Source organism: Eucyclogobius newberryi, unplaced genomic scaffold, assembly GCF_026437365.1.
Source record: "Eucyclogobius newberryi isolate DKJ021-1_F unplaced genomic scaffold, fEucNew1.0.hap1 SCAF_2, whole genome shotgun sequence".
Lineage (NCBI taxonomy): Eukaryota > Metazoa > Chordata > Actinopteri > Gobiiformes > Gobiidae > Eucyclogobius > Eucyclogobius newberryi.
This window is the reverse complement of record NW_027315834.1, coordinates 6,687,016-6,714,589: the sequence shown is the minus strand read 5'-3', so window position 1 is coordinate 6,714,589 and position 27,574 is coordinate 6,687,016. Positions and strand designations below refer to the sequence as shown.

The following is a 27,574-nucleotide window of genomic DNA, read 5'->3' as shown; positions in this document are numbered from 1 at the left end:
TTTACAGTTTGAAAGTATTTTATTTCCAGTCAAATGTGTAACCAAATGTACTACTGGTAATTTTGGATGTATGTAAAATGTTCAGCATGTTAAAGAATAGAAATTACATCTTTAAAATAAAAATAAAATAGAACCTTGAACTGCTACTTTATAAGCTGGTAATTTGCATTACTGAGTTGAATTATTTAATATTTTGAATACAAAAATAGTAAACAAAATAGTTTTTCCTCTATTCCGATATATTTCCTCCTTTGAACATACAATACAAAGTTTATAGACATTTTTACAAGTAATATAATGTTTGAATCCCTGTGTGTGTGTGCGCGTGTGTCACAATAGTGCAAATTGTTTCTTCAATGTTGATCTGTTTGATATAAGTTGCACCATAAAATGCACCTCCAAATTAAGAAATGTAAGATCATGTTTGCAGCCAAAAAAGGTATTTAAAAAACAAATGTCAATAAATAAATCATAGTCCTATTTTGTCCTTTTCATTTCAAAATCATTTCTATACATTTCTTCATATGAACATTCCTGGAATTCGAATGTTTAATCTTATGTTATGTTTTATCTTTTTATTGTGTATCATTTGGAGATTTGAACAATAAAATACGTGGTTATAATGTTTCTAAATCTGGAAAAAATAAACCGTTCGCATTGAACAAATTGCTAAAATAACAATTAAGGAAATCAACAATCTATTCTTGTACGGTGGCAAAGGCGGTCAGCGCTCTTGCCTCCCAAGAAGGAGATCATGGGTTCGTTTCCCGGACCAGACCAACATCACATGATCTCTCTGGGTGGAGTCTGCATGTCCTCCCCGTGTTACCGTGGGTTAGGCAAAATTGGCAACTCTAATTTGCCTCAGTGAATGGTTGTCTGTAATGTCTGTAAAGTCACTGGGATAGGCTCCAGTCTACTTTTATCTTAAAGGAGACATATTATGCTTGCTTTCATATACTTAGTATTGAAGAATAACATAAGTAGATCATAATTTTACATGTTGTGCATTTTAAACCACAATATTGATATAAAATGGCTTGGTAATACACAGGTCCATTGACTGATTTTAAATCATTGGCTGTATCGTTCGGAGTCTTTCAGATAAATGCAACTAAGTATAAGGATGTGGGCGGGGATAGGGGGTAGGTGAAAACAGGAATTTTCAGAGCACTGGTGCAGGACAATCCTGTATTGTCCTGCATTGAGTAAACTAATGAGGAGGAAAAACTGTTGTGACAAGGTTAAAAGCTCATTAAAAGTTGATTCAGCACAATATGTCCCCTTTAATAAAACACATTTTACATATTAATTGGCTTCAGAGGACGTGTGCATTGACACTAAGAGAGCTGGTTTATAGAACTGGTTTATAGTAATATAGAAAAAAAAAATTGTATGAAGAAACATTTTATTACACCTTTGTGAAATAGTTTGTGTCAAATATTTATTATTGTTCATTGTTTTATGTTGCACCGAATCACAAAAGCAGGTTCCAATGTTTGTGAATTTTCTTCATTGGCAATGGCAATAAACCTTTTCTGATTCTGATATTCATTATTTAAGTAAAGTAAAGAGAAATAATAATACAAATATCTTTGCTGGTGTGAATGTTGATGGAACTAAATTGGATAGAACTAATTTAAAGAAATTCACTTTTGATGTTAAGTTTCACATGTTAAGATCACAATAAAACCTTTTATATTATTGCATCTGTGTGTTTTCAGTTCTGTGGCTGTTGGATGAAAGAGCTACAGCGCTGCACAGAAAACACGGAGCCCTGGGTAAGTGCAGAGTGAGGAGCTCTTGTGTGGATGGAGCAGTGCAGTCATCAGTATTTGCAGCAGGAGTCAGTGGAGAATCTGCTGCTGTAGACTTCATAAATGGAGTCCAGGAAAGAGCTGTCATTCTGTAAAAGACCAAAAACAGACATAAGATAAGATAAGATAAGATAGGATATTCCTTTATTGTCCCACATGGGGAAATTTCATTGGTGCAACGCAGGTAGATAGAGAAGAACAGATCACTTATAGGAAGTCTGAAAAACACTTTCAGTAGAAGATCTCCTACAAATAAAAACTCCCATAGACAAATAAATAAATAAATACATAAATACCATTGCATGTGAAACATAACGAATAAATACAGCCTACTGTTTTCAATCAATCAGTATTCAAGAATTGTGGGCAATTACGAACTAACTTTAATATTGTTGACTGACTACATATAAATCGGGGCCTGCTCTATTATCCTGACTGTGATTAATAAAGCAGACTGTTTTAGACATTAACATCCCACTTGACTTCAGAACAATGTATTTGGGCCTCAGAACTCTTGCCATGGACTCCGTGAATGGATACATTTGGAACATACAGTACTCTTGGCAGCAGGGAAGAAGGCCATAAAAAAAGGAGGATTAGAAAAATAAAAAATTGACTGATTTTGGAGCAAATGGGACATTTACTTTGGACAATATGTGCCTTAATATTCTTTGGATGTCTTATTTTCTGTTCTCTCTGTTCATGTTGATTTTCTGATCTGTTTTGTATATTTGAAAACTGAAATCAAAACCTTATTCTTGATTATTGTGTTCACATTTTTCCTGGTTTGGTTTAAGCTTTTTACATTTTTATAACAAAGACAGCTAAATTACGACGGAGTATAAGGGCCAACCAAAAAAAAAAGAAATGCGGGGCACTACGACAATAAGTCATTAATTAATGACTTTTTTCTCGTTAATTAATGACTTTTTCTCGTTAATTAACGAGAAAAATCTCATAATTTAAAGACAATAAAGGCAGATACACAGTTCACTTTCAGCACCATGTTACGTGCTCCCCCCTCAGTGTTGCATAATGGTACAGTCCAGTAACAGCGCTGTGTTTTGTATGTTTAAAGCTATGAAGCTGATCTGCACCGAGTCAAATGCATCTGTCTGGAGTCTTCATAACATACAAACACGCCATCACCAGGACGCAAATGGCACTTGGTTAAAAGTGAATACAAATGCCCACAATAGATGTCGATCTTTATAATGCGGGTTTTTTAGACATTACAAACAATAATCTCCCCGGTGCAGTGCCCCATGTCAGGTCCCAGACCTGTAAAATTACGTACTCCGGTGTTGGTGCTCGCGTGTGTTGGAGCTGCGCTCATCCATATTGTATGGATATTGTATGGATGATGTATGGATGATGTATGGATGATGTATGGATGATGCATGTGCGTAAAACATATCGCTTTTTGGCTGTCCAGCAAGGTGTCGAGGTGCAGACGGATGTTTGTGTTCTGTGTGTTTTACTGAGTTTGTCCAAGAGAAGACAAAAGGTTAGAATCCGGGCATAAAACTTAAGTGCACACAATGAGCACGTGAGAATAGTGACTGTGCGCAAAGTGCCCACGTAGAGAAACAACTTAGAGGAGCAGAGAATGTGTGAATATAACACCGACGAGGCTGCTCCTCCTGTCTGTGGACGGCTGTGGCACGGAGCACGGCTGCTGTTTGAGCCCATGTTGCACTACGGATACATCATGGAGAAAGTAAAGCGTTTATCCAACTGTCAGTGAATGATGTGTAACATGAAAGGTGCTGCTAAACGCAGTGTCTTGTCTTGTAATCAACACACGTAAGACATCGTTTTAAAGGCCAGGAAACACTTTAACATCTATTTTAGGCTTTTATGTAGTTCTAAACTGTCAACTCATCCAAGCCCGTTCTTTTGCGTCCTGACCGTGGTGCTGAAAGTAAACTGCTCACGTCACTTTGAATTGGCGCCTAAACTACTACTTTTTTCTCAATAATTAAGGAGTTTTTTTTCTCATTAATTAATGACTTTATTCTCGTAGTGCGGCGCATTTTTCTTTTTCTTGGTTGGCCCTTATACTCCGTCGTAGCTAAATAATTGAATCATTTTTTTTCTTTTAAATGTCTGATTGAAACACACATTATTCATAAATACTCTCTGTCTAGAAGCATATTTAAACTTTCATTAGGTTGAAAATGTATTTAAAAAGTCTCAATGTACAATAGATATAATCTAGTCGACTTACTAAATTAATTGTATGATGTATGATGTAGGATGATTTGTTCCTGGTTTAGTGCCATGTTTTGTAGTGTTTGCAGTGTGAACACCCCTAAACAGCTGACGTTTTGGAAATGTTATAATTATGTTGCTTTATCCATGTTACATGTTATACCTGAGAGGAGAAAATGTGGAGACTTTTACCTGAATGAGATGCAGGAGTGTGGCTTGAAGCTGGCTCCTTGACAGGATTTGGACTGGATTTGTTGGACCAAGTCTAGTGGCCTGAGCAGAGGCTGGATTTAGTTTGGTCTGAATGAAGACACTGGGAGAGAGGAGCGTCATCGGGGCAACAGTCGCAGGAATACGCTGAGGAGAGATGACCTGGACAGAAAGACCCCTCATCAGAATTTGAGTTATCATTCCACCTACTGACAGCGGAGGGAATTACCAAGGGGAAATAAACTATTGCTAATATAAGTATGCAATTGTAATGAATGTAATTTGATTACAGAATTGCGCTGGTGATGATTTATGGACTTAAAAACAGCACAGGAATGCCTCTGTATTTCTACCTATGATGTCACAAACAACTGTGAAATATATGTTTTTGAGTAGGGAACAATGATGTAATACGGTTAAAAGTAAAAAAAAAAAAAAAAAGTACATTTAGAATAATCTCATGTGTCCTTTTGAAAAAACATTTCCAAAAGCCTGCGAAATGTATGAAGAATCATAATAGCATGACAAGTGCGGAACATCAAGGGTTATTTTTTGCTATCTTTTATCTATCCAAGGAGAAAAAAACATGCAGAGTAGGCAAGTCTTGATATATATCTTACAGTTTGAAAGCTCCCAAAAGATGCCACCTGGGGCCTGCCACAAGGGAAAAGTTATAGACTGTGTGATGAAGTTCCCCGGACATGGGCAGCGCGGTATGCCAACAAGAGTAATAACTGAGCGTCCAGCTTGAGTAACAAACGAGGGTGGTGTGTCAAGAACACATGATAAAAACTATTAGCTAAAACTATTGAATCTATGGGTGTTAGGGTCTTAACAAGGGGATTAACAAGAATAACAATAAAGCTACTACCACTGTTCCCTCTAAGATGCTCGCCTGCGCAATTGCGCACTCCTCGCACATAGTGAACGCACATGAAAATCTATGGAGCACAGAAACTCATGGGTCGGCACTAGATCATACATTCCTAACTCACGGAAGTCTGAATTCGGTCCCGCTGATACAGCTCAGGCAATAATTTTCTCTCTCTAAAAAGCTTTTTTTCATTGCATTTAATCTGTTCCACTTCACACGTAGTATAGGGTTGACCCCTAACCCTTAACTCTTACCCCCTAACCCTAAGTTTTTGTAGTAGTTAGGAGACGAGGGGGGAAAATGTAACAAAATAGACTGTGCAATCTATAAGTAAAAAATGTTAAACACGAAAAAAATTAAAGGTCAGAGCGGGAGTCGAACCCCAAAATCTCTAGCATGGCACGCAGTGGTACTAACCGCTGGACGCTGGATTCTGTAACTTCCAAATTCGGACTTCCGTGAGTCAGGAGTGTATGATCTAGTGCCGACCCTAACGCACAAGTCAAAATACAACATGTGCATCATTCCTCTGGACCATATTTCTGTGTAAATATCTCATGTCACAACGTAACACTCACACGATAAGCACAAGCTCAGGAGCAGATGATACAGATGTGAAAACGCAGGTAAATCAGCTCACACAGAGTAATCAAGGACAGAGGGGACAGAAGGGACAGCTGTGATCTGTTCTAAAGCAGGACTAAAGCGGACCACGGGTGCGCCGTGAGACGCATCACTACTGCGTTTATTTTTGTGTAAATATCTCATGTTACAAAGTGGGCACCTGCGGTTTATGACATGTTAGTTTCACAAATCATATCAAAACAGCATCAGAAATCGTCTTGAAGTGTCACATTTGGAGCAGCTGATGCGCATAAAGTCAAAGCAAGAAGCAGACGAAGCTATCAACCTGGACAAAGTGTCCATCCATTGGAGAAGTGAGAAACAGATGTTAAAAAGGGTACAAATTGTCAAAATGTGTGCATATTCTAGTGACATTTATGAAGATTTTTATTTATGGATATTAATCATTACATGCTGTTACTACTAGATAATTTATGGGTAGAAGAAATGCGAATAAAAAAACGGTGTAATTAAATATTTTACGGACAAAGGGTTACAGGAATTGACACTGTATCACAAGCTACAGCACATGGATGTTTTAATGTGAACAAAATGTTATGTCTGAAAGGTGTATATGTCTCATTTGTTCCAGAACAGAAACTTCTCAAGTCTAGACTTTGGTTACGGTATTCTTCACAACACGTTCAACACTTTGGCAATTAAAATATGAATAATATAAAATATAAAAGTACCAAAAAAGCACAGTAAGGAATAATTATGTTTTAGTTGAACTGTGACTACAGTGACTTATAATTTAGTGTTTACCTGGAATTGCAGAGATGCCTTTTGGCCCACGGTGGCTGAAGTCTGACTTGAGAGCTGCTGTAGACCTGGATCACGGGCGTCAGTTTGGGAAGGGCTCGTGAACCTGGGAGCGAGCGCTGGAACGGTTTGAGGTGGGTCGGAGGGGGACTTGCCCTGCTCCTGCTGGACAATCTGCAGCTTCTGAAGCAGCTCGTGAGGAGACACCACTCTTGGAATCTGGGCCGAAAATCCTGAAATCCATCAAGATACTTTATCATCACATATTCCAAAAAAACACTGAAAAACACTCATAAAGCAAGCACATAAGTATTTCTTAAAAAGGTGGAAGAAATTACTTAAGATGCAAGACTGACAAGAACACTAGGAATTTAAGCACCTTTTTGATTTTAAAACATGTTACTTGCACACACTTTACAAATAAGATCCATCAGAAGTACAGCTGTTATCAGTAAAAGCTATATTTGATTTGAATCTTGTATCTGGGGACACCGATAGGTCATGTTTATGACATTTTAAATCAAAATCTTGCACAATATTCCATTGTGCAAAACAATCATAACATGTGAAACTGATCTGTTATTTGTGGTGTGGGTTTGTCATTTTTTCAATTCATCTCTTAAATTGCCACTAGTAACAATACTGTAACACACTCTAGGTCACTATAGCACACTAGTTGCATAGTGATGTGGTGCGGGATGCTAATCCCAGATGCCCTACCTCAACTAAAACAGGGCAATGGATACAAAGTCAATGGACAGGAACTGGCCTGGCTACGGCTACTCCCAGGTCCATCTCAAATGCCCAAAACACTACACATTGATCTAAACTAGGTATATAATATAACACGAACTTAACTAACAAACAATCGTTATATCTAACTCTATCTCAATCGCTAATGTTAGTCCAAATAATAACTCCACTTTGATTTGGTTCATTTATTTCGTGAACAACACGTTCACGTTAGCCACCCAACAACGTCTCACTCGGTCCCACCCAGACACGTATAACAGGTAAACAGAACAGTATCGCCCCCTAGCTGTCAGGCATGACACGTGAAACTTAGAGAAGTGAAACTTAAGAAACTAACAGCTAACGCTATCTCTATGACTTTCACAGGTCTTTCTCTTAGGTCAGATTCTCTGTGGTAACAAGCCCTGAACTCAGGCCCTGCTCCAAACCAAGTTGAATTGCAGAATAAGATAAGAAGACAACTCTAACCAATCAAAGATGAGAATACAACTGCTGTGTGCTGTGAACTGTAAGCACGGACTGTAGACATCAGTGATATTCAGTCAGTTGATGGTGTTGTATGAATATGATATGTGACTTTAGTCTGTATCGATGAATGATTTTCAACTTAATACAAATTGCGTTAATTAATTAATAATAAATTCATATTTTGCTTAATAAATTGCGTTAATTAATTCCTATAAGTTATCTGTTCTTTTTCTCTGTATCTACCTGCGTTGCAACAATGGAATTTCCCCATTTGTGGACAATAAAGGATTATCTTATCTTATTCTTATTAAAGGTGGTATGGACGATTTTTTTCAGCAATTTTTTTATCATATTTCCTCGTGGCGTGGATAAATCATTTGTCCTGCCACGTATCAATCATAAAATGCACCTATCGCTCACCTGCAGCCGCGTGCGGTTCGTCCCCACATTTCCGCGTGCCTAAGCGCATGGATCTATCATAATGTAGTTCCCTCAGTGTACGGGGCAAAATGAAGACGGAGAAAGACAGTTCGAGCTGACACAGAAGTGGACAGAAATCTACGGGAGACGAGAGATGCGATGCGCTCCGTTGCGCTAATAAACAAACGCACGTGTGTGTTGTATCGGTCCACAGGCGGGAGTGCGCATGTGCACTTCCGCCTGCATTCTCAAATCACCGAAAAATCGTCCATACCGCCTTTAAGTAACTTGCGTGGCCATGATTGGTCGCCAAGTGCCAACTCTACATGAACGCAACGGCAGTGTTTCCTTTGGCTTATATTTTATGTCTTAATTCCTGGTATATTTTGTGATCATGTCTAACACAAAATCCAGGGTTGACAGAGCGAGTTGTGAACTCACTAATAGCACTCAGACTTCCTATAAGTGATCTGTTCTTTTCTTCTGTATCTGCCTCTGTATCTTCCTGCGTTGCACCAATGAAATTTCCCCATGTGGGACAATAAAGGATTATCTTATCTTATCTTAAGTCTGCCTGAAGAGTGGGTCCAGCTCCAGTCTCCCTCGCGTCTGTTGGTCCGTCTGTGAGAGTCAGATCTCTCCGTCACTCTGGAACTCCTCCAGGTTTCTACTTTTATCAAGGAGGTTTTTTGTAGTTTTTCCTGGCCGAGAAGGAGGGTCTACGGACAGAGGACTCTGGGACATCGTCCCTCGCCACCACAGACATTGTCTGACTCCATCGCCACCACAGACATTGTTGATTCATTTCTTACTGTGGCCCTCAGAGGCAGCTGCTGTTGTGAATTTGGGCCTTACAAAAATAAATTGATTTGATTTGAAGTCTGCGTTTGTATATCCTATAAGAGAAACGTACTCAAGGGAAGTTCCGCCAACTTAAAGTACAGGTCTAATAGTGCTACAGTAATTCCAAACAAACAAAAAAGTGGATCAATTCAAGTCTCACCTGTTAAATGTGCAGCTGGGTGACAGTTGTGATGCGTTTCTCCTTGAGTCCTGTTGAAGATCAGGGGCTGGGTTTGATGCTGGTGACACAATGGCCCAGGTTGGACAGGTACGGGCGGATTCTGAAGCACTGGACACTGAGGGGCTACTGCCACGGGAGGCTGGCTCTGAAACAGTCTCTTGATCGGGTCAGACAGGATTTGCTGCTGCATTTGCTGCTGCATTTGCTGCTGGATTTGCTGCTGGATTTGCTGCTGAGTTTGCTGCTGCATTTGCTGCTGCATTTGCTGCTGGATTTGCTGCTGGATTTGCTGCTGCGTTTGCTGCTGCATTTGCTGCTGCATTTGCTGCTGCAATTGCTGCTGCATTTGAATATGATGATGGTGAATGTGTGGCTGCAATTGGTGAAAGACGTGTTGATGCTCCAACTGATGTCCGTTATCGCACAGCCTGTTTTCCGGAGACTCGGAGACGGTCTGTAGCACGCCTCGCTGCGCTTGCATTAGCTTCTGAATAGCTGGACAATGCTGGGGTTGGTCCTGCTGCTGATGCTGTTGTTGTTGTTGTTGTATTCCTCCATCATCTCTTACGTTTTGAAGCCCGGGCTGCTCCCTGGAACGGTCATTTTGCCCGGAACGTGACGTGTTTTCATAGGTGAGAGTGCGAACGACGTGAGGCCGTGTTTTGCCTGTAGATGACATCGTGGCAAAGTTGGTTGATGATGATGACGATGATGATAAAGAGGAAGGGGCGGGAGCAGGTTGGGAAGTGGGGAGTTTGTGTTGAGTTCCAAAAAGAGTGGCCAAAGAAAGACTGCCCTCATTTTCCTACAATGAGAGAAAAATCAGAAAATGCATATTTAACATACTTAAATTGTATATTTTTAAAACCATATAAAAATAGTTAAATGTCTAACTCCAAAGTCAGAACTCTGAATCTAACCAAATGCCTTTATTGACAGAAGATGTGGACCTCTCGATTAAAGAATGCTGCTATTGATTGAAAAAACGCCTGACTCTAACTCTAACTTATAACATACCTTCTTTGGTAACAATTTGAGGCAAACAAATGGTTTAACTACAGCTGTTTCAAAAGAAAACATGTTCAACTCACATTATATCTAAAAATTACAAGTTAGATTGAATATAAAATATTCTTCTCGTGATGTCCGAATCATTTTGAGAGCGTTTGCCAATGTTGCCACCCCAACTATTAGACGATTCATCGATGCACAAAGCATGTATTTTATCGATCAAGAATTTCTTTGGTAAACTACAGCCCTAGTAGTTTGACAGCTAAGAGGAGAAGGGTCACATGGCCAGTTAAAATCAGATAACCCAATAATTAGATCAGATTTCTGGTGTTTATTTACCTGCACAAGAGAAATCTGATTATCAAAAACACCAAGTAACACGTCTAAGCTAATTAGTGGATTTTCAAAGGAATTGCTGTGTTTGAAAGGAATTGGTGAGTTTGAAAGGAATTGCTGTGTTTGCAAGACAAAGTACAATTAATTAAAAATTCATTATTTATATCTTTAATATTTTGGCTTTCATTTTTGTCTTTGTCACATTAGTTCATCATTTTTTCTTGGTCAAAGCTGCACAACAACACAAGGAAAGAAATCAGATTACCGTACGCACATCAGTAAAAGACAACTCTGCTAATGATCAGATTTTTGGCGTGTTACAGACTAAACTAAATACATGTTTTTCACACTTCCATCCATCAAAAATAAATACATACTTGATGTGTTCTGGAACAGTGTACTACATTCACTCGCGCTACTACTTGGGGGTGGGGTGGGTCTGACACCGTTTTGGAATTATTGTGTGCAAGATAAAAGTTACATTTTTCACCTGAGTGTTTGGTTTAACAGGAATTGGCTTGATCAAGTTTGATTTTCCATAAAGCACACTGCTGCCCCCTATCTCCTTTGGCTCAGATGACGAGTTCTCCTGGGGAAATTACAGTTTTTATTTAGACACGTTGGTGATTCCGCTCTCGTGGGCTGGTTGTGCAGAGGCCGTGTAGAGTCGTACCTTGTCGTACACATTGCGTGCCTTGGATAACATCTGGATAATGTCCACAGGTTTGGCTTCATTTCCTCCTGGAGACAGCCATCCCCCCTGAGACTGAGCCTGGACCTGCTCCTGGTGCGTCAGACTAGGACAGGAAAACACCACACATGCTCAGCTCCGTTCAGACATAATTGTTTCATTTCATTTATTTTGAGTAATTGATGAAGGATCATTTCATACAATTCTTGTGATATACATGAAGAGTTTAAACTTGTAGAAGAAAAACATAAATAAGGTTATCTTGAATGTATAATTTGCATACTTAAATGACAAATCATATCTATGTTTTTCTTAACAAACTCAAAATCACATCACAATATTCTATTTAAAGGTTTAAATATGGTGTCTGAAGGCTTCTAGCTAGATAATATGAGAATAAGTGTATTATTAATCATAAATCAAGTCTTTGTTATAAAAAGGTATGTCTGCATGCATTTTCGAGTCTGTATAATCTGTATTACCACACCAATACCATTACAATATTGTTTTTATAGTTGATTAGTCATTCTTTATAGCATCTCTAATAGCAATACTGGGACTGTTTTATTGAAAGTAATTTAACTTTCTGTACTCAATGCTGGAGAGGAGCTATGAAAAAAACAAAACTAGAAAAGACGGTCTACGAAGCAGGATTTCAGCGAAACAAATGGACAGCATCTCCTTTTCGGTTGACACTTTGAATCTAGTCTAAAGATTGGCAGACACAAACCATCTCTTTTGTTTTGAATAGTCTCCTACAAATCAAGACCAAGATGGACAATACATCCTTTGTTCCATGCAGTATTCAGCCGCTCAATAAACCGTTTCATGTGCTCTTGTATGCAAGATAAAACTCCCTTCGGGCAATAAGGGTTTAATTTACATTTAATTTAATATAATCATGGCAAGTTTGACGCAATCACTCACTAAAGTAGTAGTTTTTACTCTATGTTGAATTGCACTCAAATGAGTTTGTGGCTAATCCCAGTTTCTCTAGTAAAATCACATTAAGTTCCACTTCACTTTTGATTACATTCCAGAATTTAGAATGTATTTGCTATGAATGAATCCTAATAATCAAACATGTGGAAACATTTATAGTCAGTTTAATTAATCACACACTTTACTTACAACTTCATTCTTTGAGCGATGCGTTGGCAGTCCTCCTTATCATAAAACCAAATGCCATGAATCACCACTGGATGAGGGAAAACATGTGGACCAGAAAGAAAATACACATCAAAATCAAACCACATCTATTTCTAAAACATGTTTAAAGACAGCCAGAGCTTACCAAAGTCCTGTTCAGACAACAATACATTAGAAAAACAACAAAATAATAGGAAAAGCGTCCCTCTCTATCTGGGATCAAACGCCAGGGATTTAAAGTGCTCATGTAACTATGCAGCTCTACAGTATTCCACAACCAAGGTCCTAGAACAGTTAGACCTGTCCTCCAATAAACGAGCGATGGAGCGATATCTTTTAGAGTGTGTACATTTTTCTTACACTCTTGGGAGTTATTTTTATTTCTTTGTAAGATTTTAGCTCTAGAGAGTTGAATAAGTTTATGTGACTCATTATAGACAGGAACTACCCTCTTAAGTCTTCCATTCTGCTATTCATTAGTCGCAGCTCATGTTTTCTAATGCTATTGTACATTTTGTTGTTAATATCTTATGGTGGCATAAAGTAGTTTCAGTATTATTGTTTATCATGCGAAAGTCTACAGCAATATATATGTAACTGTAACAGGCCTAATAAAAGTATGAGCTTGTGTAGGAATGGCGATCCCAATTATTATTATTTTTGCCAATATTTGCTGCTGTGGTCGAACAAATCAACCATTAGTAAATTTCTCTTTGTAGGAGGATATTGACTAAATTAAAAAATAGTTACTTAAGCATGTTTATGACAAAACCAGAAATATAAAGTGTCGTTTCTTTAACACTTTAACATCGTATTTGTTAGACTAAGGGGGCCACCGTACTTTCTTCTATTAATAGAAAACACTCAGCCCTTTTAATACATGCACATTTTTCCTTACAGCTAAATGGAAAATATTCCTAAAATTAAAAAAAAAATGGTATCAGCCCCAGTATATTGTCTATTTTGTGCACTAGACATAGATGTATTATCTGTTCTTAATTAATGCACAGAAAAGGTTAATGACGTGAAAGGCTGCAGTTTCTGAGATGGACCAGACAGTACAGGGTCAGTAGACAGGAACAGGCTTTAAATTATCTTTTAATCAAATCAAAGTAAAACCTCCCGACAGTTTAATGCAGCGTATGGTATTGTAGATGTTTCGATAGGAGTCCTGTCAGATCCATTCCTGCAATGGCTACATTATGGATTTTATTGCCATTTGAATGTCTGCAAGCTTTAATATGTAAAAAAAACAAAAAAAAAACTACTAATCTAGTTTAGATCTCAGCAAACATGTTCCGAAATACATTTGTGATTCTTGTATTGGAATTATTCTGGTCATCTCTCAAATGTTAATGTGTCTGGATGCTTTTAATATGTGGATTGTGAACTTAATGTTGAAAATGTTTTCAAATCCCAATAAAAAAGCCAAAAAAAAAGGTCGGTTCAAGCCTAACATGACATAAGTTTTGTATATTGTATAAAACTACACAAATACGACTTGATGACACAACTGCTACATAAATGTCAGATCTAAAAGGGTCCAGCCAGGCCAATGGGAAAACAGGCCAGCTCTGCCATCATAATGTGAGGTATTGGTCCCAGGAGTCTGCGGTGCATAAACACGGTTAGCAGAGGGGCAAGAAGGCAGACCACTATGTAAACTACTCTGTCACATGACCACAATGCAATGATGGCCAAAGCAATGAACATATTTGATATATGATATAAATTAAGATACATAAATACGATACATGACAAGGGGATAAATGGTCATATAGCTACGGTTCACTTTCGAACAGTTAATGTCAGAGTGTGTCTCCGTGTTCAGGGCCTGGCTCTCGCGTGAAATTCTGACCTCACCCAAACACAACTAATGTTTTCTTAAGCTAAAATTGTACCTGAATTCCAAGTTTATGTGGCTGTGAGACGTGGCTAAAACTAGAGTAAACAAGAAACTACTTCTTGTTTATCTTTGGGTTAGGGATAGATTTTTCTGCATTTATTTCACCTCTCTGCACCTCTATGCCGTGTTTTAATGTTATTTTATGTAATCCACTGGGTTTGGATAATGTTACATGCATTGGGCACTGGAAATATGTAATAATTTCTATCCGAGTGTCGTGCGTCGGCTCAAATATAGGTTACCATCACAACAGGAGAAATACAATACAAGATCGAGACAGCGTTCTCTGTTTATCTGCTTTTGTCTTGTTTTTACTTGAGTCTGTGTTCTTTCTTAAACCATCTCACGTACAGTAAAAGTGTTCTGCAAGCCAAAGAGAGCTAGACCCCCCAGGGTCCGCATTGACTGGCCTAAAGGGGCCGCTATGGTTCACATAAGACGGTAGAGACACTTTTAGACCGTACTGATCTGCTCCAGACTAAAGCTGTTGAATCGTGGCTTAACGGGTAAGGGAGATCACAGGCAGTACTAAGTAAATATTTTGGCCAATGTACACCTGGTTTAGTCCTGGAATAGTCCTAGTTTACACTTCATTATTGCTACTTTATACATGTTTAATTACCGGCAGATCTCGTCAGTCAGCCATTTTATTACTAGTTTATTATAATTATTTGTGATTTCCTTCAAAAGTAAAGTGCATTGAAACATTATATTAACACTATTATTACCTGATGTATACCTTGATTATTCTTAAATGTAGCCTGACTGCAGACCTGATACAGTTTTGCCTTATTCCAGATTCAGAGTCCTAGTTAGAACTTTGTAAAAGAAAATGCATATTTAGGGGTTATTGTTCACGACTCAATTTACAATGGTTTGTTTTACTTGACTGAAGCACTGAAACACAGATAAAGATAAACTGAGCCAATCTAATTCAACCCTTTAACACTTTCTAAAACTGGCCTCCAGATAGCAAGAGTAAAAATTAGGAAAGAGATAAGAGGCGAGAGAGGAGCAAAATAGAAGCAACTGCTCCATTTGAATGCACAAACATCCCCCATTTTGAAGGACAGCCACGTAACGCAAAAATACAGTATAGAGACAACACTGTTCAATAAAATAACTGAATTCACAATATTATATTTGAATTCATTCAATACATAGTATCTTAGCTAGATCAGTACCAAGAACCTCAATTGTTCAAAAAGTTCAAACTAAACTATCCATATGTTTTGAATAATTTGAATTAGATTTTTTTTTTAAACAGCCCACTGATACAAGCAAAATATTTTGAATACTTGAGAATAAAAAAAAGAAAATATAAAAAATACCTGAAATAACAATAGTCTTAAAAAGGTTTTTTACAGAGTCGATAAATAAATAATAAAGTGGATACAATCAAAATATTAAAATAAAGTATAAATATTTTGAATGAAAGTGTTTTGTTCTTTTTTTATTTGTGTAGATTATGTCTCAAGAGGGCTGAGCACTTGCGGTAAAGCCTAAACGTGCGCAGGCTCTCGGGTGATCTCACGCTGTGAGATCACCCGAGCCTGGGAAAATCAGCCTGGGACCAAATAAGTAACAGGAACGGAGACTGGAGTCTGCTGGAGCGGTCCACACAGAGCTGCTGCTGCTGCTGCTGCTGTTGCACAGGACCAAATGACAGGCGCACACTAAATATTCAAAACATTAAGGAAGACGAGAAGATAGATATAGATATATTTGTTGACTACATAGAACAAAATATAGTATGCGTAGAAATAAATAGCTCAAATATCATCATTAAGATAAGATAAAATAATCCTTTATTGAATTATTGAATCAGGACTGGATTAAATCCGGACTAAACCGGGATTAAACCTGGATTTAATCAGATCTTTTTTCAGTAATGATCATGCATGTTTTCATGTGTCTGTAAGGTGATTGGAATCAAATTTTCTTTGAATTACATTGTGTAAGGCGTGTCAAGATAATTAGTTAAATCGATAATCGTCATTATTCAAGTCACAATATGGTTTGGGTTTAATTTTTACGTCCCAAAAAATAAAAATTGTAATAAAATTGTAAAGTGCTTTTTTTCATCTGGTTGTTTATGTGACAATATCACTACTTTTTCATGACGTCATAATGATGAGTCAATCAATACACTTGAGAAGGAAAGGAAAATAAAGGACTTCACAGTTGCTTGGACGTGGTGCCAACAATAGTGAAAATTGTATATTTGGACATCCCTACTTTGTGTACAAACTGTGCTCTACAAATAAACACGCCTGATTGGATCGCCTTGAATGAACCAGAACGATTTCAAGCGTATAGTAGAATAGCTAGCTACGTCAAGGAAAACCAAATTTGCTTTTTATATCCATCAAATCTTGTTTAATAGTTGAACATATTTAAAGTCAAACTACTAAGTGCACTGTAGTGGGTGGTTTTAGAGGAAGTAGGTTGGTGAAATAAATCAAAATAAAAAAACATTCACAGAGAAAGCGGGAGATAAGGAGAGAGGGGGAGGGCCACGAGCAGCCGAGGTTGGAGAGAAGTTGGATCAAGCTGCCAAATTGAGACGGGACGGGACCGGGCAGGACTAGGGACCACAACTGTACAAGTTGGAAAAGCAGGATAACAAAAACGGACTAAAAAAAACGATTACTGCATGGGAATTTCTCAGTGACCACATCAAGAACCAATTATCAAAAGAAACATTTAAGAAAAGCGATACATCTTTTGATTTGTAATCTGCAAATTTGGGATTTACTTTCAATGGATTCAAAGGATTCTTAATATTCTTGCTTTGATTTTTCACATTGATAGTCAGTGGAGTCTAGATTCTTCTTGGACAAACGATTCACTTCCTGTTTATACGGATGGATGGCTTTCAGTAACAGTAAATATTATTTTTACATCACCTCCACAACTGAGGTTTGCTGTCAGATTTGGCAGTGCTGTAAAGTTCAACTAAAGAGTGACGGCCAGGAAGCTAAAGCAAAGAAAATAAAAGATTGTAAAAGGCAGAAGAAACAAGAAGGATGCTGAGAGGCCTTTTTCAGAGGAAACCTAAACATGAGCGACTGGAGGAGGAGCCGGAGGTCAGGTTCAAAGGTCTGCTGGTGTCCGAGCGAGCCCTGGGGTGTACGTATGTGCGGCCTGGAGGTAAGGTGTCATCATAATTGTAACTCTGTAATTAAACAATTATAAGCAAGTAAGCATTCTGCCTATTCGAGGTACTTCATGTATGTGTCATGGTCTACTTGTTCATTGTAAACCAAAATATTGATCTAAAATGACTTGGTTTCCTGACCTATGCGTCAAACTATCAGGAAACCACTGGAAGAGGGAAATTTCACCTTTGTAAGCATGTACCCGTTTTTATTAAAAATATGTTACCTTTTTTAGCTGCATATATATAAATATATGATTCGATTTCTGAAGGGATGTGGGCTCGTACAATGGGCCAGGACAATAGAAGTGAAGTTAACACTCAAGCCTCAAATGCAGGACATTACAGGAATACTCACATAAGCATGAATCAATAATACAACTCTGGGCAGGCTAATAAGGTTGAAATCATATTATAGCAAAATGATACAACTCATAAAAGTTGTATAATGTCTCTTTTATATAATTCTACATTATAAAAGTTAAAACTTTCTGTTGAAGTCGCACTAAATCCTAAATTAATACACTGTTGTTTTTCGGACGAGTAAAGTAGCAAAGCTATCCATGTTCGAACCATAATATAATGGTGGGCCAATATTTGCACTTTTTAGCTGCCCAAAGAACAAGCATAAAGCTTTCTGTGTGAACGCGTTAGTGTGACAAGGGGACTGCAAAAAGTATGACACTGCTCCCTTTTCCACTTTGTAGTAAAGTATGGTAGGGGAAAATATTCACAATTGGCCCCACATATCGGCTCAAAGCAGAGCTTATCGGCCATCAGTTTATTCTAATCAAACCACAGCGGCCATGAAAAAACGTCTTTTCTATAAGAAACATATACAAGACAGGGTTTGAAATATATAAATCTCACCATATGTTAGGGCTGTACTCGATATTGTGGTGCATCGTGTAGGACATTGTGTAGTACATGTGTATCTTGATACTTTTAAACAACATAGTAATTATAAATTGCAGAGTTCTACATTTCTGAACCTACAGACGGCTGCATCCAGGTTGAATGAGGAGCTGAAAAAGTTACTTCATACGACTATTCTGATATTAAGGACATTGTGAACATGAAATTCTAACTATCCAGTGTTCTCGCTGAGGGGTTTTAGCATGGCGGGCCGCCATACTCCGGCTCGTCACCAACATGCCCAAAAGATACTGCCAGGTTGAAAAAAAAAAACGATTGTGATTTTTATTCAAGTCACATATAACGCTATCATATAGTTAAGAAAGCTACACTCTGTGTGTGAGAAAATAGACTCACACACAGACACACACAAACCGTGCAGTGTCATACAATGTATCACAAAATGTTTTAGACAATCGTTGGGAGTTTCAAGGGCAGTTTTGGTAAAATTATACATATACTCCTATATGTCCAAACAAGCCTTTACTGTAATATCACAAGTGTTTAATGTCAATAACATGTTTTCTACGGAGCAATGGAGCAAAGGATCATGGTCTTTGTAGTTGCCATGCTGCAGCAATAAAACTTTTTACAACCCTTCTCTCTCTTACCATTTGATATTGTACTTGTAAGACTTTTGTGACTATAACTGTATATAACTGTCCCCATATGCTAAAGATACTCTACTTTTCTTGCACATAGACCCTTTATAATACTCTAGAGGCAAAACCAAGTAAACCATAGCACATTTTCACAGATTAATTGACATCAGATTTAGTAATTAGATTTTTTTCTTTTAACAATTTTGAATTTCCAGTTTCAGTTAGTTTGCTTTTCTAGAACAGAAAGAAAACAGAATGGGAAAATACTATTCCCAGCCTCAAAAATGTATTTGAGTTCTGAAAGGGTTTACATTTGCCTACACAATCTTAAAGTTTCATATTCAGCGATATTCCAAGTTTGTTTGCAAACCTTAACGTGCGTATTAGGTTAAAAGGAATTAGTATTAGGTATTAGGTAAGTGTGGCATGGCTTCTCAGCACTGGTACATAGTATTTCTGAAGAATAATGACTTGCGTGGGCTAAATGGCCCTCCATAAATCTTTTCTCATTCTGCTGTACATCTCTGGTTTATTTTTATCACCACTTTGTGCCAACTGCCATTCCAGGAAGTAGTGTCGGCTCTGAGCGACATATTTGTTTAATGATAAGATTCCACGACCTGCACACAGAGGTCAGCGGCAAATGGCAGAGACCGTGAGCCACAGCAGTGTTACACATTAGATTTTTCAAATGACAAGAACTAATGACTCGAAGTTTTCTGTAAATGAAGCCATCATTTAAACAGGCATATTTTGTAACGAGCATTGTTCAGTATGTGCAGTCAATGTTCCCAACAGAAAAAAGTTTGTATGGCTCCTTTAACGCTGGGCTAGCAGACATTATTCCCCATAAAAGAAGTTTGTGACAAAATCTGACCACTGAGATCACAAACCTGGAAGAAAGAGTCAAAAGCTGAGCGTGGACTGACTGTGCATGCGCCCACATTCATGATTGTGAATACCAGCCATATTACTACACTTCTGTGTTTTGAAAATCAAGTACAGTGCCGCTTGTGGTTGTGTGGATAACAATAATGCCAACTGTGTGCACAATGTGCTGCATGTCGTTCCCCAGACTCATTCCCATTTACCCACTGCTACCCACTGCACTGTCCTGTCAGATAAAGCCTACAGAGCAAAAAATCCTTCAAAAAATAATTGTAATATTATTTTACTTTGACCAAAACAAAAAAACAAAAAGTAAACGTACAAACGTACTCAAATAAAAAATGTGAGGGTCAGTTGTTGGGGATGTTACTTTGAAAATCATAATTAGCAACACAGTTGCTTGTTAAAAAGCCAATTACACAACTTAAGTACACTATTTGGATTACTTTAATTGTAATATTGTCAGGTGACTTATTAAACTGGCTCAAATGGCAAAACAATAGAAATGGGCAACAACACATAAGATGCTTCTCTCTGCTTTTGAATCAAGTTGTCATTTCATAACATTCTCTACAAACACCAAATATCAAGTCTGCCTCTCTTTACATATCAAACTTTCTAATCTGCCATAGTTTAGGCCCTACAAACATGTTCTGAATGCTGAGTGCTTGCGATTCTTCAGCCACGTTATATATTTAGTATTTTCTCAAATCTTGACAGTACGCAGGCAACATAATCTGTATTTCTAACATTCCAAATCAATGCAGTTCAGTATTTTCCCACATTGTTGAGCCCTTCCAAAAAGTACGAGTAAGAAACTTCCCTGGCAAGTTGACTATGACAACTACAAACCCAGGGCAGGACAGGTATGTGTGAGTCAGCGGTCCCTAAGTGAGCGTTTCTATTATCTGTGACAGTTGAGAGGATGTAATCTGTGCTGCCCTGGGTCTGTTCTGTCAGGCTCTTGACCCACAGCCTGAGTGAATGTGTGCCAGCTCCTTATAAGGAACCTCTGAGTACTAAGAGCTCAACTGGTATAAGACGTTCAACCCAAAGAATGGCACTTAGTGGGCATCTTGCATTATTTGACTTGCATATCTTTCTAATTTATTCTGTTCTTGTCTTTTGACATTGCAACACTGAAATTTCCCAATTGCGGGACAAATCATGTTTCTCTTTCCTAAACTCTTAATTTCTTTACTCTCTGAAAAAAAAAAAATTGAAGAAAGTTTGGGCAACAAAACAATATTAAAACCACATTGTTTCGATGAAGTATTTCAGTGCTTTTCAGTTTAATACAGCTTAGGGGTGGGCAACAGCGACTAAAATGACTATTTAGATTTTTTTAGTGTCTCAGTAACGATCATTATTATAGCACTTTTCCACAGGTTTACTTTGGGTGTGGAATGAAAGTGCCTTTACTGTTTTAAGTTAACCGTACCGGCCTATTTAAACATCATGAGCGGTGAACGGTCCAACTTCCAAAGTGGTCTGGCTTGCTTTCGAGTGAAGAGAGAAAATACTCAAATGAAACGGCAAAAAAGCTGAGCTGACAGACTTGGCAAAACAAAGCTAGCACACGTTAGCATCAGCCATTTCCTATTTATCAACGCACAACACATGTAAAGATGTAAAGACCAGAAATATTATAATTCCAGTGCATATAATGAAGAACAGAAAGAGACGTTAAAGAACAGCTGTGTTGAAGCTTTGCAGAGAAGTGAAAAGTTGTTTCTTGTTAACTCTTTTTGCAGCATTTATTTTATTACAAACAATATACTCAATGCCCAAATTTGGCATTTCTTCAAAACAACATCTACAATAAAAATAATTTCCCCTTGAAGATGTATAAAATGTATTACGATTCAGATTCAGATCTGTCCTCTATGCTCAAACATATCTACACTCCTATTGGTCAGCCCATTAATGCTCGGAGTGAGTGACATGCACATAGCCAATCGCAAAGAAGTGTGGCCCCTCAGACGAAGCAGATACTGAATTTAATTATTAATATAACGCTACTTGCAAGAATCGTGATGGAATTTGGATGTGAATTCTTACGGCGTACCCTGTAGTCGTGTTTGTGCGTGCCATTCCTTACACTGTGCGTTGCGATAAAGCAGAAAGGGGTCCTGGAGTTGGAAGTCCAGGTCTTTGGTGATTGGCTCGGTCAGGTTCTCCATGCTCAGTCTGTTCATTATCGTGAATCCATGTCTGGGAGATGCCAGCCTATGACGAAATGTGTATACGGAAATAAATTCCTCCATTTGAACCGAACAACACTAAAATTACATTCTTCTCTGTTTAGATTTTTTGCAAAGAGCAAAACTGATTTACAATTTACAATCACATACCTATCACATACCACATACCTATTTTTTCTATTTTACTGTACGATAGGGACACGCGCTGGAATAGTTTTTTAATTCAACTGTTTTTGACTTTTTTCGGCTGGATTTGAGCGTTTTTCGTTGCGTTCGTTGTGTTGTTGTGACGTGAGCTAGCTCCGAGCGAGCCCACCAGCCCCCCCCCCCCGCGCCCTCCGGCCGCGCTAAAGTACGGCGTGTCGTCGGTACACGTTTATATACACGTTTATATGAAAGAGGAACTTCACGAACGATCGGGACACGCACTGGAATCGCTTTAAATTAACTTGTTTTGACTTTATTCGGCTGGATTGAGTGTTTTCGTCGTGTCGTTGCGATGTGTCTTGGCTCTGAGTCCCCCGGCTCCGGCCCCGCCCCCCGGCTCCGGCCCCGCCCCCCGGCCGGCGCCGTACCGCGTTTATACAAAGGAGGAACTCATGAAACTGCGGAGAACAGTCGTCTTACCCGGAGATCATCACGTTATCCCGTCGCAATACTGACCTAACCTAATACTGATGTGCAATTCTTTCGTATGTGCAATTGCTGTTGGAATTCATGTGCAATTACTGTGAAATTCATGTGCAATCTATGTGCTGTCGTGACACATATTCATGTGCAATTACCGTCGTGATCACATGCAATGGTATTTATGTATTTATTTGTCTATGGGAGTTTTTATTTATTTATAGGAGATCTTCTACTGAAAGTGTTTTTCAGACTTCCTATAAGTGATCTGTTCTTCTGTATCTACCTCTGTATCTACCTGCGTTGCACCAATGAAATTTCCCCATGTGGGACAATAAAGGAATATCTTATCTTATCTTATCTAGTTAATGTAATGAATTCATATGAAACACATTCCTTACCTTGTGTAGATAAAAAGAGTACCCTCCACCTCAGTTTTCTCCTGGAAAATACATTAGAATAACATTAAAAACAGAAATATGTATATTGGTTCATGCCAACCTACGTCGCATTTTTTTTCTTAATCGGCTCTGAAATTTTTAAGGGTGTTCCAATGAGAATTTACAAGTGTGAACTTGGAAGATTCGAGCTCCGAGGCTGATTGGAACACACCATAAAAGCTCAAAAACACTTAAATACTTATTTCAGCACTATTGAAACTGTTTTTTAAATGTTTACATAATCATGCGCCACCACTGTTTTCTGGTTTGGCTGTCAGACGTCAAGGCTCTCTCAGACCAAACACCAGAGCCTCTGTGAGTGGGGACTGTGTGATTCCAAAGCACAGAACATCTTTTGGACAGTCCAGCTTCTCCTCTGCTGGAGCCAGACTGTGGAACTCACTCCCCAAACATTTAAAACTGCAGACTGACATGAGCACCTTTATTAGGTGTTTGAAACTGTGGCTGAAATCACGACAAACCTGTGCACATGGTGGTGTATGAAATGAAATATATGTAATATAGTTTGTAAATTTTGTATTGTTTTAATTCTAAAAGCCTCCTATGGACAGGTGTTGAAAATTAAACATTGCATCTGGTTCGTCCAATGCTATGTCCATATTAAATAAATAAATACAATTATCATACACAAGGAATGTTTCAGACACTTACAAGCCATATTTTTACTGTTAGAAGATTTCTTCAAGTCTGGTATGTTTGACTTGTGCTAATAATTTATTAGCATTTTCTACAAAACTCACAACAAAGCCATCTTTGTGTTTTAAAATGTAGCTGTACTTTTGTACGATGTAATTTGTTGTATAAATCACAGCTGAGAGTAAAGATTAGGACTGCTCTGATATTTGAGCAGCTTATGTATTCTAACTGGTTCTACGGATTCTAAAATAGATTTGATCCTTTTAGAATAAAAAGTAGTTTATAGCTAGTATATTTCTAGAATTAAAAAAATAACACAAGAGATTAAAATAACCGTAACAACATTTAGAAAATATCTGTCCATGAGATCATCACCAGTTTGAGTTCATCTACATGCTGCCTTGATGTGTTACCCACCAAATTTCTAAAGTCTGTGCTGAACAGTTTGTTAGCACCATTCACTCACATAGTTAACATGTCGCTTCAATCTGGAACATTCCCAATGTCTTTGAAAACTGCGGTCATAAAGCCTCTCCTAAAGAAGAGCAGTCTTGATGCCGCAGTACTGTGTCATTACCGGCCCATCTCTAATCTACCATTTTGGGGCAAAGTCCTTGAAAAGGTTGTTTACCAACAGCTCACAGATTTCCTCTTAATAAACAACTCATTTGATGTTTTTCAGTCAGGTTTTAGACCTCATCACAGCACTGAGACTGCTCTTGTCAAGGTGACAAATGACATCCGCCTGAACACTGACACGGGCAAAGCCTCAGTCTTAATTCTGTTAGATCTGAGTGCTGCTTTTGACACTGTCGATCATGGGATCCTCTTACAGAGACTAGAGGACTGGGTGGGCATCACTGGCACTGCCCTAAACTGGTTAAGGTCCTATCTGGAAGACAGGAAGTACTTTGTTGAAATTGGTAGCTGTGTCTCAGACCACATGACCCTGACCTGTGGAGTGCCCCAAGGGTCAGTCCTGGGTCCCCTTCTGTTCAACCTCTACATGCTGCCGTTGGGTCAGTTGATACGCAGTGAAAATGTGTCCTATCACAATTATGCAGACGACACTCAGATCTATGTTTCACTATCGGCAGGTGACTATGGACCAGTAGATTCACTCTGTCACTGCATCCAACAGATCAGTGTGTGGATGCAAAACAACTTTCTCCAGCTGAACTCAGACAAGACTGAAATAATCGTTTTTGGCCCACAGAAACAAAGAGAAAGTGTTAGCGGTCACCTCCAGAGTCTCGCTCTAAAACCTACAAACCAAATTAGAAATCTGGGGGTAATAATGGACTCAGACTTGAACTTTAATAGCCACGTTAAATCAATAACATCAGCAGCTTTTTACCATCTAAAAAACATTGCCAAAATCAAAAATATACTGTCAAAACCAGATTTAGAGAGACTTATCCACGCGTTTGTCTCCAGTAGATTAGACTACTGTAACGGCCTGCTCACTGGTCTCTCCAAACGAGCTGTAAAACAGCTGCAGTTCATCCAGAACGCTGCTGCTCGGGTCCTGACCAGAACCAGGAAGTATGATCACATTAGTCCTGTTCTCAGATCTCTGCACTGGCTCCCTGTGGCTCAGAGAATAGACTTTAAAGCAGCTCTGCTTGTGTACAAGTCTCTCCATGGCCTAGCACCAAAGTACATCTTGGATACGTTAGTGCCATATGAACCATCTCGGACTCTGAGGACCTCAGGGACCGGCCTCCTGCTGGTGCCCAGAGTCAGGACAAAACATGGGGAATCTGCGTTTCAGTTTTATGCAGCTAAAATCTGGAACAGTCTTCCTGAAGATGTGAGACAGGCTTCTACTCTTTTTGTTTAGCTGCGCATATGACTGAAAGGATTTTTTCTTTGCACTCTTCTCTTTTGTTTGTGATTTTATTAGTTTAGAAAATCAGTTGGATTGATAATTTTTAATTTTGTTAATTTTATTGTAGTTAATTTTTATCTTTGCACTCTTCTCTTTTGTTTGTGATTTTATTAGTTTAGAAAATCAGTTGGATTGATAATTTTTAATTTAGTTAATTTTATTGTATTTCTGTAATTTCTTTGTGATTTGAATGCATTTTTCCTGCTGTGTGAAGCACTTTGAATTGCCTTGTGTATGAAATGTGCTCTACAAATAAACTTGCCTTGCCTTGCCATTGGCCAAAGCCTTTCCCATAGCGTCGATATTGGTATTGGCCTAAAATGTCCGTATCGGTTCACCCCTTGCAGCAATAACATATACATAAATTATCTAAAATCATAAAATGTGATTTCCGGATTGTTTTTTTTTAATTCTGTCCCTCACAGTGGAAATTTCAGATCCCTCCATAATTTAGGAGGAAAAAAAAGCTTTCATCTGGACACAAAAGCATTGTTTAATACCTGACAGATGGAACAATATATTTTGTGCCTTAATATTTTTCATGTGTACATTTTCTATGCAACAGTAATACGACAATATTTGAGCAGTAGAGGGTCACATAAGTGATGTTTATGACTTTTACAAATACTAAATAGGTAGTAGTGTTTAATTTAGCCATTTATTACAATTACCTATTTACAAATCATTTAATTTGATCCACTTGCATTCATAGTTTCTTCCTAATTACCAACAGTATCTAATAATAATAATAATAATAATAACTTTTATTTATATAGCGCTTTTCAGTGACCCAAAGACGCTGAACATAATAAAAAAGGGGGGGTATTTACAGACAGGGGGGACAACACGTACAATACACATTAATATACAGATAAAATGAACAAGACAGAAGAAGTAGAGAGAAAAAGATGGGGATGTAACAGGGGGTAGAAGAGTAGGCAATGGGGTAGAGGAGGCTAGGGGTAGGGGAGGTCATAGGCTTGGGTGAAGAGGTATGTTTTTAGGCGGGATCTCGCCTTGAAATGTAGACAAAGGGGTTATTAGGCTGGGAAAAACCATGTCAGACAGAAAGTGTTCTCTTCTTCCGATTCACAATTAGTTTAGTAGTAGAGAAGTCAAACCATTATTTTTGATTAGTCCAACTATTATTTCTACAGTACATTGAGACTTTTAAATATATTTTAACCAAATAAAGGTTGTAATATGGATACTCAAGGGTTCTAGAGAGACATTTTAAAAATAAAGTGTATTATTGTGGAAAATCTGAAATTTTTATTATTTTTGAACATTCTAATTTAATAATGACGCCGTCTTTTCGCGTATGTTTCAGAGTCTCTATAGTATAGACCAGATAACGATTCACTGAACACGACTACGATTACTTTTTTTAAATAGTCGACTAGTCACAATTAGTCGATTAATTGGCGCAGGCCTAAAATGCTGCACAGGCGTCAGGCGCGCTTTACTTTAATCACCAATGTAACTTCTTACATTGGTGATTAAAGTAAAGCGCGCCTGATGCTAAGCTACCTTAGCACCTGCAGCTGTTTCTTCATTAATTACAGACTTACCCACTCGTTTGCCCTGTTGTTATACGTGTACAGGGCTACTTGACTGGCCACATCCACAATGGTGTTAATGTAGGGATCTTGGCGTTTTAACGCGGCCAAACTTATGTCCAATCCTTTAGCGACAAGTGAGCTACCTGCAGAAGTGGCTGTCATTGTTCAGTGTGGACAAGTAGTTAGCTTTAGCTTTATAATCGTCTGTAAGCTAAATCAAAAAAATGCAACGCGTCGAAAGAAACATATGTTGCACCCAAGGGACTCAGGAGTGCGTTTGGAAAATTAGAAGAGAAAAAAAAAGAAGTGTGATGCAGATGTTAAGCGGATAACCACAAGCTAACCGCCATGTTCGGTACGAGAGATTGT

At 38.3% G+C, this 27,574-nt stretch overlaps 1 protein-coding gene across 1 annotated transcript; it reads right to left on the bottom strand.

The window, feature by feature from the left end:
* On the bottom strand, positions 1-27,574 carry dcp1b (decapping mRNA 1B). The gene is made up of 10 exons (XM_072455206.1): positions 27,215-27,574; positions 23,057-23,097; positions 21,926-22,053; positions 12,336-12,402; positions 11,187-11,310; positions 11,004-11,102; positions 9,146-9,971; positions 6,505-6,734; positions 4,224-4,403; positions 1-1,906 (listed from the first exon to the last, which is right to left on the bottom strand). The coding sequence occupies exons 1-10, from the start codon at positions 27,365-27,367 to the stop codon at positions 1,829-1,831; spliced, it is 1,926 nt and encodes a 641-aa protein (XP_072311307.1). The 5' UTR covers positions 27,368-27,574; the 3' UTR covers positions 1-1,828.